Here is an 11,953-nt window from a genome sequence, read left to right as displayed (position 1 = left end):
GGGAGAGGACCGCTGGTTTGAAAGGCGGGGGTCCCAAGAGGCCATCTATCTCCCAATTGGACAGCCCCCTCTCCACAGAGGGAGGGGGGGAGAGATATGCCACCATCTCTCTCCGGTGTCAAATACGGTCCTTTCAACGGTTCCTGAGGACAGAAGGACACCCCCCCCTCCCGGATCCCCCTTGGTAGCGACCAACGGGCGGGGTCGGAAGGACGAGCGAGGGAGCGAGCGAACCCCCACCTCAGCCGCGGCCAAGATGGCGCGGCCGGAAGTGCCCGCCTCGCCCGCTTCCGGCGGGTGGGCGTGACCGGAGAAAGCCCCGCCTGCGCGCTTGCCTGTGGCGGCGGCCGAGCCGAGGCGGGGAGGCGAGCGGAGCGGAGCTCGCCATGGGGAACTGCCACACGGTGGGGCCCAACGAGGCGCTCGTCGTCTCAGGTAGGCCGCCCGGGAGGTGGGAAGGACGCGGGGAATGGGGGCGCGTGGGGGGCGGGGGTGTAAAAACACGCGCGTCACGTGTGAACGCGGCGCAGCTGCCTTGTTGCGTGTTCTCCGGGAAGCTGCTTTTGGGCGCGTCGTGCCCCCCCACCGCCCCGACGCCTCGGGGTGGCAAGCAGGAGACAACCCCACCCCTCCCCGCCTTCCAGGCCCGTTTGGAAACCTCTGGGGTCCCAGGGGGGCCTTTTGCTCTCTCCCCCCCAGAATCTCCCCGTTAGTGTCTTGGGGGGAGGGAGGCCTTGCCCCTCTTTGGGGGACGGGAGGGGAGTGAGTGGAGGGGATCTTACCCGCCCTTTTATGCAGGGGGAGAGAAGGTAGAAGGAGTTTACCCCTCTTTGGGGGAGGGGACCTTCTGCCTCCCTTTGGGGGAGGGCGGCCTTATCTTTGGAGGAGGGAGGGGGCTTTCGACCCAAATACAAGGGGGTGAGGGGAGGGGATCTTACCCCATCCCTTTTTGTGCAGGGGAGGGAAGGTAGAAGGAGCTTACCCCTCTTTGGGGGAGGGGACCTTCTGTCCTCCCCCCCTTTCCAGGTGTAGAGGACCTTCTGCCCCACTTTGGGGCTGGGGGTCATCTGGGGGTTTTCAAGCATCCCTTTTGTCCTCCAAAACACCCCCAAATCACTGCAGGGTGTCTCGGGGGTGCAGAGGTAGAGGGGGGGCTGTTTGGGGGTGCCCTTGGGGGAGGGGTTGTCCAGGAAGGGCCACCCCCTCACGGCAGCCTCTGCAGATTCCCCCTCCCCAATTTCACACCTGCAGAGACTAAGGAGGGGGGGGCCTGGCTGGCTGCACCCATTCCTGGGGGTGTCTTAAGGGTGGGGGAGGGGCAGTATGACACCCCCCCCAAAAGGGTGTAAAATCCCTCCCTTCCCCCCCCCCTTAGGCAATCTCGGACCCCTTCGGAGCAATCGGGCCGCTTGAGAGCGAGATGGGTGGCCTGCCAATTGCAGTAAATGAAAAGAGGAGAGAGTGCCCCCGAGCATGCACAGAGGGCTCTTTCCTTGCAGGGGTGTGTGTGTGTGTGTGTGTGTGTGTATCTGGAAGGGACTAAGATGGTCAACCCCAATTGCTTTGAGGACGGATAATAAAAGTCGTTATCTTTTCCTATTTAATGGTCTGGGCTACCTTTGTTTTGTTCTTGGGGGGAAAAAAGCCATTTGTGAGTTGCTACTTTACCTTCATTCTCTGAATAAAACAGAGGGAAAAAATGGTAAAAAAGAAAAAAACGGTACCCCAACCCCCACCTGTGAGTGTTTTGTGTATGTCATGTTGTGTAAGATTAGTGCAGCTGATAAGGAAGTAACAACTGGCTGCTGGTGCCACACCCTGAGGGGTTTTTTTTTGCTTCTTGGCTTCCAGTAAAGAGAATCACTGGACTTGGCAATAATATAATAATAATGTCCTTTATTTTATGGGTGTATTCATCAAAGCTGCGTTCGGTTTTCCTTTTTGGAGGCAGCAGCTATTCCGGGCGGGAGGCTCCCAGGGAAGACCCCGAATTTGTGCCCCTGTTGGGTCTTTGTATCTTGAGAAGGGACCTGTGGCTTCAGGATCTGTCCCCTTTACGAAGACTACGCGTACAACCACAGTTCAGACCAAAACTTCTGTTGCTAAGTGAGGCAGTGGTTAAGTGAGGCTTGCTCCCATTTTACAACCTCCTTGCTCCAGTTAAGTGAATCATCGCAGTTGTGAGTGACGTGGTTAAATGAATCTAACTTCCCCATTGATTCTACTTGTCAGAAAATCGCAAAATAACATAACAGATAATTGAGTTGGAAGTTGGTCATCTAGTCCAACCCCCCACCCAAGCAGGAGACCCTACACCATTCCTGACCGATGGCAGTCCAGTCTCTTCTTGGAAGCCTCCAGGGTTGAAGCTCCCACAACTTCCGAGGGCAACTTCTGTTCCATGAGTTTATTGTTCTCACTGTCAGAAAATTCCTTATTTCCAGGCTGAATCTCTCCTTGTTCGGTTTCCATCCCTTGTTCCTTGTCTGGCCTACACAAGTGGTTTAGAAAATAGTAGGTCATGTGACCCCGGGGATATGGTGACTGTCATAAATACGAACCAGCTGCCACTTATCTGAATTTTGATCGTGTGACCACAGGGCTAAGCGTGAAAATTGGCCATGTCACTTTTTTTCCCCACTGCCGTTGTAAGTTTGAACGGTCACTAAATGAACTGTTGTAAGTGGAGGACTACCTGTGTAGAGGCTAGACCTGACCTATCTGGAGGGGAGGCTCCTGACGCTGGGCCCCTCTTGGACAAAGGCCCTCTGAAGCTCTTTTTTCCTGAGCCATGAGAGTCCCTACCTTGGCAGGGTTGGACAGATGACCTTTGAGGTCCCTTCCAGATCTGTGAATTAAGCAGCTGGTCTGTTCATCCTGAAACCATGGCAACGAGGCAATGGGTCTTCTGCAGCTCTGCGAGGGGATATTTATTTATTTATTTTGAAAAATAAAATCCCTTAATAATTTGCACATATAGATAATCCTCAATTTATGACAATTGGGATCTGAATTTCCATGGCTAAGCAAGGCAGATGCTAAGGGAATTGTGCCTAATTGTGCCTTTTTTGCCATAGTTAAATGAACCATGCTGTCATTAAGTGAACCATGCTGTCATTAAGTGAATCCAGCTCCCCTTCTTTTGACTTGGCTTGCCAGAAGCTGGCTAAGAAAGTAATAAATCACAGGTACATGCCGGTGGTTGCAGCTATTCCTGCACAAGCCTGTATGTTAATTATTGACTACCACCATTAAAAGGAACAAGGAAATGCAAGCCAACGGAGCATTCGCACCCGGTTCCAGCTGATGAATTCAACCTCCGGGGCTGGCTCACCTGCTTGTAAGCCACTTGCATTGCAAATCTGGCTTCCTCTGGAACCAGATGATTTAAATTAATTTTAACACACCTTGAGGGCAGGATAAGGAAGGAATGGAAGCTCCTGAGAGAGAAATCCAATCTAGAACTGAGGAGAAATTTCCTTGACAGTGAGTGAGAACAATTAACCTGTGGAACGACCGGCTTCTGGAAGTTGTGGGTGCTCCAACACTGGAGGTTTTCAAAAACCGCCTGGAGAACCTTTTGTCTGGCATGGTTTTGGGGTAAGAGTGTCCAACCTTGGCCACTTTTAAGACCTGAGGACTTCAACTCCCAGAGTTCCTCAGCCAACCTCGGGCACTTTAAGACCTGAGGACTTCAACTCCCAGAGTTCCTCAGCCAACCTCAGGCACTTTAAGACCTGTGGACTTCAACTCCCAGAATCCCTCAGCCAACCTCGGCCACTTTAAGACCTGTGGACTTCAACTCCCAGAATTCTGGGAGTTGAAGTCCACAAGTCTTAAAAGTGGCCAATGTTGGACATTCCTGGTCTAGGGTCTCCTGCCCAAGCAAGGGGTTGGAATAGAAGACCTCCAAGATGCCCTTCCAATTCTGTCATTCTGTTAAAGACTATTGAGGTTTTGCAAAAGTCATTCGTTCCTTCTTGATGGAGATCTTCGATCTTGGGTGATCTGAAAAGATCTTCCTCCAGCCTTTTTCGGGCTGGGAACGGTAATCCCACAGCGTAGGAGAAGCTTGGTTTCCCATAATGGGTAGTCATTACCTTTACAACCGCTCCTTCGCGGATCGTTCAAAGCCACCACCACGCCACTGAAACAGCCGTTTTTACAACCAGTCCTCCCACTTACGACCATCCTACCGTCCTCACAGTCACCTCCAAACCTGATGCTTGGCGACCGGCATTTATTTATAAATTGTATTGGTCCCCCCCCTATCCTTCCTCAGGGTAACTTTGGGTGGCTTCCCATCCTTAAAAACTGAACAGCAATAAAAGCATAAATAAATTCCTACCATTGTCCAATTTATGAAGCAGACTGGAAGGGACCTTGGAGGTCTTCTAGTCGAACCCTGCTGCTCAAGCAGGAGAACCTATACTATTTCAGACAAGCGGCTGTCCAGTCTCTTCTTACAAACCTCCAGTGTTGGAGCAGCCACAACCCCTGGTGGCAAGCGGTTCCTCTGGTTAATTGTCCTCCCGGTAGGAAATTCCTCCTTTATTCCAGGTTGCGTCTCTCCTGGCTGAGTTTCCACCCGTTGCTTCTTGTCCTGCCTTCAGGGGCTTTGGGGAATAAATTGACCCCCTCTTCTTTGGGGGGGCAGCCCCTGAAATACCGGAATCCTGCTATCATGTCTGCCCTAGTCCTTCTCTTCTCCAGACTGGCCATACCCAGTTCCTGTGGCCGTTCTTCATATATTTTAGTCTCCGGGCCTTCAGTCCTCTTAGTTGCTCTTCTTTGCACTCTTTCCAGAGTCTCAACATCTTTTGTGTATCGTGGCAACCAAATTTGGAAGGGAGGCCTTACCAGGGCATTATGAAATAGTATTGACGCTCAAATATCGGAAGATGCTCCGGTGTCCCGTTTAGTCCTTCACTAAACCAGACATCCCCGGTTCCTGCGACGGTTCTTCCCGTGTTTTAGCCTCCAGCCCCCCCGTGATCGTCCCTGTGGCTCTTCTCTGCACCCTTTCCGGGGTCCCCGCAGGGCAACGGCAGCCTCCCGTGGTCACCCTTGGCCATGTTCCCATGAGCCTCCGGGAGCCACGCTTCCTTTGGGATTCACATAATGACCCTCAGTGCGCTTTGAATGACTTCCCGCGCCAAAGAAAAAAAACGGTTGTGAAATCACGCGCAACTTGCTTAACAACTGCCTGGCTTATCAACGCAAATCCTGGCCCCGGTTGAGGTCCTAAGACGAGAATGGCGTGGAATGTGGAATTGGAGATTCACTTCCTGGATCATTCTGTGACCGTTATTCTATGTGTTAATCATTAAGCCAATATAACAGGGTGGTTTAACTAGTCTAAACCTCCTCGAGGAAGTGCAGCCGGCCAAATTAGCATTTGGGTTTCTTGGTCTAGCTCAAGGGTGTCCCACCTGGACAACTTTAAGACTTGTGGACTTCAACTCCCAGAATTCCTCAGCCAACCTTGGTCACTTTAAGACTGGTGGACTTCAACTCCCAGAATCCCTCAGCCAACCTTGGCCACTTTAAGACTGGTGGACTTCAGCTCCCAGAATCCCTCAGCCAACCTTGGCCACTTTAAGACTGGTGGACTTCAACTCCCAGAATTCCTCAGCCAACCTTGGCCACTTTAAGACTTGTGGACTTCAGCTCCCAGAATCCCTCAGCCAACCTTGGCCACTTTAAGACTGGTGGACTTCAACTCCCAGAGTTCCTCGGCCAACCTTGGCCACTTTAAGACTGGTGGACTTCAACTCCCAGAATTCCTCAGCCAACCTTGGCCACTTTAAGACTGGTGGACTTCAACTCCCAGAGTTCCTCGGCCAACCTTGGCCTCTTTAAGACTGGTGGACTTCAACTCCCAGAATTCCTCAGCCAACCTTGGCCACTTTAAGACTGGTGGACTTCAACTCCCAGAGTTCCTCGGCCAACCTTGGCCACTTTAAGACCTGTGGACTTCAACTCCCAGAATCCCTCAGCCAACCTTGGCCACTTTAAGACTGGTGGACTTCAACTCCCAGAGTTCCTCAGCCAACCTTGGCCACTTTAAGACCTGTGGACTTCAACTTCCAGAATTCTGGGAGTTGAAGTCCACAAGTCTTAAAGTTGCCCAGGTTGGAGACCCCTGACTTAGATGACCCTTCTGGTCTCTTCCAACTCTATCATTCCTGGCTGGCTAAGGAATTCTGGGAGTTGAAGTCCACAAGTCTTAAAGTTGCCCAGGTTGGAGACCCCTGACTTAGATGACCCTTCTGGTCTCTTCCAACTCTATCATTCCTGGCTGGCTAAGGAATTCTGGGAGTTGAAGTCCACAAGTCTTAAAGTTGCCCAGGTTGGAGACCCCTGACTTAGATGACCCTTCTGGTCTCTTCCAACTCTTATCATTCCTGGCTGGCTAAGGAATTCTGGGAGTTGAAGTCCACAAATCTTAAAGTTGCCCAGGTTGGAGACCCCTGACTTAGATGACCCTTCTGGTCTCTTCCAACTCTATCATTCCTGGCTGGCTAAGGAATTCTGGGAGTTGAAGTCCACAAGTCTTAAAGTTGCCCAGGTTGGAGACCTCTGGTCTAGCTGGTTGTGACATCGAGTGACACCCACAGCGCAACTGTTTTCACTTTTATTTTGTAGATTTCCTGAGTAGATTTGGGTAGATGCGCCTATGATGGAGGGGTTAGAATTAGGGTTGTGGTCATAACCACAACGGAGTCCCAAATTTCCGTTGCTAAGTGAGAGGTTGGTTAAGTGAGTTTGGCCCCAATTGAACATCTTTCTTGCCCCAATTATTTTAAGCAAATCGTTGCAGTTAAGTTAGTCTCTCTCTTATCTCTCACGCACACACACGGTTGTTAACGTCACATGACCCTGGGGATCACCTGCGCCTAGGACTTGGCACAAATCCAGGGAGTCCTTGATTTACAACGCTTCGTTTAGTGACTGTTCGAAAGTTACAACAGTGTCAGGACTCCAACAAATCCCCTCCCGCTCAACTCATAAGTCTCTAGCCCTGTGGTGGTGAACCTGTGCCACGCCTGCCCGAAGTGGCACGCAGAGCCACTTCCCCCGTCACGCAAGAGCTTGCCTGGAAGAGCCCCACTTTACATGCGCACGTGCACCACCGCTGCCCGACAGCTGGTGGTTGGGTATCTGGCGCGTATGCATGGGGGGGGTGCGTGGGGGGTACGGGAGACATCTGCATGCGCAGAGATGCGCAGTGCGTGCTGGGGGTCGCGGGCGTCTGCACAGACGCACGGCGCATGGAGGGATTGCATGTGCAAATGGCACACGGGAGTGATCACGTGCGCCTGCACAGAGACACGTGACATATGGGAGTGATCGTGCGTGCATGCACAGGCACGCGGTGCGTGGCAAGGGGAATCGCGCGCAGGCACAAGGGGTGTGAGGGGGGACCCCCAGCATGCATTGCCTTTTGGGTGCTGGCGTGCAAGCGCATGAGCGCAGGCACAATTATCAGCACGGGGGCCGAAAAAGGTTTGCCACCACTGCTCTAGCCGCATCTCAGAGAAAAGAAAATTGTTTTATTAGGAGCGGCCATGTTGGCGTTAGCTGGATGCAGCCAACACTAAAATACATCCTTCATTTCCCCCTTGACCCTGGTCTTCCCCTCCCCACCCCCTGAACATATATTCTCCAATGGGACCCATCCATAGCCAAGAGGCATCCGTCATGCTCTACCAGTAGTAATCTTGCGTGCCAACAGCTTTGGCTGCCTAGCAATTATCTGAAGCATTTAGGGAATGCACTGCTTTCCCCCATACTCCCTTTCTGCTGGCAGCTAAAAAGACCAAAGGAGAATCTTTTTAGTTGACAAACGGCACCAAAAAAAAAAAAGAGAGAGACTTAGGACCGTTTTTCACACTTACGACCAATGCAGCATCCCCCGTGGTCACCTCATTTACATTTGAATGCTTGACCACTGACTCGCATTTATGATGGTTGCAGTGTCCCGGAGGTGTTTGTGTCACATGCTCCCCTTCTGATAAAGTCTAGGAGGGAAGCCAGATTCACTTAACGACCATGTGACTCACTTAATCACTGCAGCAAGAAAGTAAAATGGGGCCAAACTCAGTTAACAAATGTCTCACTCGGCAACAGGAATTTTGGGCTCGCTTGTGGCTGTAAGACAACCCTTCGTTTAGGGACGTTTCCCAATGCTGGTCACTCTACAGGTAGTCCTTGTCTTACAACCACAATCAAGCCCCAAATTCCTGTTGCTGAGACATTTGTTAAGTGAGTTTGGCCCCGTTTTTCACACTTACGACCATCGCAGCATCTCTCTACAGTCATTTGGCAACTCGTATTTACGACAGCCGCGGTGTCCCGGGGTCCCCTTTTGCGTCCTTCCGACAAGCAAACTCAACGGGGGAGCCAGATTTCACTTCACAGCCGTGTTAATTCGCTTTCTGCAGCCAGAAAGGCCGTTCAAAGGGGGACAAATTTCCCATAATATCTCACTTAGCAGCAGGCATTTCAGGCTCGATTGCGGTCGTAACTCGAGGGCTACAATTGCCAAGTCTCCCAATTTTGATCACTTGGTCCAAGGGGAACGCTGCAGCCGCCATAAATCAGTCGTAAATCCCCCTTTTTTCCCTCCCTGTGCCGTTGTGACTTCGGACGGTCGCTCAATGAACTGTTGTAAGTCGAGGGCTGCTACCTGCGTCCTGGAAGCCCGCCAGCAGGAGTTGGCCAGGTGCTCGCGGCGGGGGGTGGTGGGAGTCCTCCGCTAAGTGGTTTGGGAAATCCGGCGGCTCGTTTTTCCCAAAACCGCGATTGTGCAGCCCTCCCGTTTTTGGGAACTGCAACTTAGGCAGCTGCCATTTCTGGAATGTGCAGCTGCTTTGCCAAGGCTGCACAAAGGAGAGAAAGCGAGAGAGAGAGGGCGGCCTCTGTGCTGGCTGGGTGTGTTTCCTGTTGTGGTGTGTCTTTCACAACCCCGATTCCTCTTGGAGATTGTAGCCGTAAGAAGCTCGCTGGCAGGCAGGACGGAACGTCCTTTGGAATGCCTGCTTCCTTTAAGGACCGCCTGGCTACGATCTGGACCCGCGGCTGGGAAAAGAATCAGAATGGAGCTGGCAAGGGACCTTGGAGGTCCTCTAGTCCAACCCCCTTGCTCAAGCAGGGGTCCCAGCTGTGCTGGCTGGAGAATTCTGGGAGTTGGGAGTCTTAAAAGTTGCCAAGTTTGGGGACCCCCCCCCTGCCCTACGCCGTTCCAGACAAGGGGCTGCCCGGTCTCTTCTTGAAAGCCTCCAGTGATGGAGTACCCCCCACAAGTTCTGGTGGCAGGCTGTTCCATTGGTTCCATCCCTTGAGGCTTTCAAGGAGAGATTGGACTGCCATTGGTCTGAAACGGTGTGCGGTCTCCCGCTTGGGCTGGAGGGTTGGACTAGATGACCTACAAGGTCCCTTCCAACTCTGATTATCCGTGATCTGGTTAATTGTCCTGACTGGCGGGAAATTTCTCCTTCATTCCAGATTGCTTCTCTCTCAAATTAGTTTTCATCCGTTGCTTCTTGTCCCGCCTTTGGGTGCTTTGGAGAATAGATTCAGCCCGCTCTTCCTTGCGGCAGCTCCTCAGATATTGCAAGGCCGCTATCATGTCACCCCCAGTCCTCCTTTTCTCTACACCAGAGTCAATTCCTGCAGCCCTTCTTCGTACGTTTTTGTCTCCAGGCCTTCGATCATCTTGGTTGCTCTTCTCTGTACTTTTCCCAAGGTCTCCGCATCCATTTTTTTGTAACGTGGGGACCAAGTTAATGTGGTTATAATAAGAGGACTGGAGAGAAAAACGCAGGTCGCTTTGCTCTGGGGTTTGGGGGAGGCCGGGCCCAGCTGCGCCCCAGTTCATAGCTTTCCTGAGGTTAAGCCACTAAGCTCCAGGGGGTTGAACTAGAACGGGGGTCTCCAAACAGGGCCCCTTTTAAGGCTTGTGGACTCCAACTCCCAGAATTCCCCAGCCAGCATAGCAAAAGGAGATCGTGTGATCCCGTCACAAATATGAGCCGGTTGCCAAGCACCCGAATTTTGATCAGGTGACCATGGAGAGGCTGCAATGGTTGTAAGTATGAAATGCAGTCCTGAGTCACCCTTCTCGGTACCGTGACAACTTTGAACGGTTGGTAAATGTAATCGTTGCAACTCAAGGACTACCTGTGTCAGGGTTATTGGCAAGAGGTTGGGTAAGAAGTCATGGATGGAAACGAACCAAGGAGAGAGAGAGCAATCCCAGTAGCTGGAATTAAGGAGGAATTCCGGACAGGGAGGACAGTGAACCAGGGTAACCGCTTGCCACCAGAAGTTGCGGCTGCTCCAACACTGGAGGTTTTCAAGAAGAGACTGGACAGCCACTTGCCTGAAGTGGTACAGGGTCTCCTGCTTACACAGGGGCTGGACTAGATAACAGTGGTCGCCAGTCAGTGGGCCGGGGACCATTGGTGGTCTACGAGAAAATTTTGGTGGACCGCAGAGAAATGTCCCCCCCCAAAAGCAATTAATCCAGGCTGTGCAGGAACACAAGGATTGCGACGCTTGCATTGCAGACAACACGAGGTAGTGAGGGGAGGGGGGAAAGGGCGGAGGGGGAGAACTTGCCCCACTTGCCCCACATGCCTGGCCTGGCCACCGGGCTGCTTCTTTCTGCTTCTTTCTTCTTCTGCTTTTGGCTGCACGCAAGGAAAGCAGCCAAAGTCTTTCTTTCTCTCCCCCAAACTCCCCCAGAAATGAGTCTTGGGGACTCTGCAAGGCCTCCTGCTCCAAGAGGCAGCGAAGACTCATTTCTGGTGGAGTTTGCGGGGGAGAGAAAGACAGACTTCTGCGGCTTCTGCTGCTTTCCTTGCATGAAGCCAAAAGTCTCTCCTCTCTCTCTCTCTCCCCCTGAGAACGGAGCTGGAGACGGTCTCCTGCGATCCCAAATAAAGAAGGATCAATCGGTAGGAAAACGGGGTGGGAAATTTTCCTGCAGACTTTTGGGGGGATTTTCCCAGGGTCTCTGGTCCGTGGGATTTAACATGATGAGTTTGATGGTCCCTGAGGTCCAAAAGGTTGGCGACCCCTGGACCAGGAGTCATTCTGCCTTTTGCATTTAGACCCTCCTCGTGGGCAGCATTTCCCAACCTTGGCCATTTTAGATGGACTTGGTGAGGCGGGATACGAGCGCGTGGCGATAAAGTACTTAGAACGGGGGGTCTCCAACCTTGGCAACTTTAACCCCGGAGGACTTCAAGTCCTGGAAGCTGGCTGGAGGATTCTGGGAGTTGAAGTCCACCAGGCTTAAAGCTGCCAAGTTTTGGAGACCCCTGACTTAGGACGTGAGTGGGGAAAGTGCCAGGCGTGCTGAGCCTTTGCTCACGAGGACGGGCGTCACCCATGTCCCCTCCTGCAACCAAGCAGCCGCACACAGGGGTCCCTCTTTACCCCCAGAACCGTGAAGATGCTGCAATGGGAGGAAGGAGGTCTCCCTGCACCCTCCTGCACCCCGGCCAGCAAACCAGCTGGCGAGCATTATTTCTGTTTTTTTTTTTTTTAAATTAAATTTTGGTTTTTTTTTTAATCTATGGCTGCCTAATTCAATCAAAGGACTCGATTGGCTTCCTGCCTCGCTCTCCATCGCACTGCGGCGGCGATCGGATTACGCCCAGGGCAGCCGCCCAGGTTGGCCCCCCCACCCACCGAGACTCTTCCTGCGTGCCGTGCCTGCCCCAATCGCTGCTCCTCTGAGGGACATTCGGCTTGGCAGCCGCCTCCCCACCCTCCTCCAGCGGTTCTGGGCTCTCCGTGCGGCGCTTCTGTCTTAGCGCGCTAAATGCAACCACCTGGCCACCGTTTGCTCCCAGCGGCCTTCCAGGGAAGCAAAGCAGCTTTGAGGTAGTTGAGATTCAGAGCGGAAGCAGAATAACAACAACAAAAAGATCTTGGCAAA

The 11,953-nt window shown here is 52.5% G+C and overlaps 1 protein-coding gene across 3 annotated transcripts in view; it reads left to right on the top strand.

The window, feature by feature from the left end:
- The first annotated feature begins 333 nt into the window (after positions 1–333).
- Positions 334–11,953, top strand: part of FLOT2 (flotillin 2) — a 49,346-nt gene continuing 37,726 nt past the window's right edge. For all 3 annotated transcript variants that reach the window (XM_087924236.1, XM_087924225.1, XM_087924227.1), the window contains exon 1: positions 334–435. Coding sequence is in view for 2 of the 3 variants with exons in the window: in XM_087924225.1 (XP_087780351.1) it covers positions 387–435 (49 nt within the window). In the remaining variant the exon portion in view is untranslated. The remainder of the gene's footprint in view (positions 436–11,953) is intronic.

The sequence above is a fragment of the Pseudonaja textilis genome, chromosome 1 (genome assembly GCF_049901715.1).
Source record: "Pseudonaja textilis isolate UNSWEBS1 chromosome 1, rPseTex1.2, whole genome shotgun sequence".
Classification (NCBI taxonomy): domain Eukaryota; kingdom Metazoa; phylum Chordata; class Lepidosauria; order Squamata; family Elapidae; genus Pseudonaja; species Pseudonaja textilis.
The sequence above is the reverse complement of the archived record's forward strand: the minus strand, read 5'-3'. Positions and strand labels throughout refer to the sequence as shown.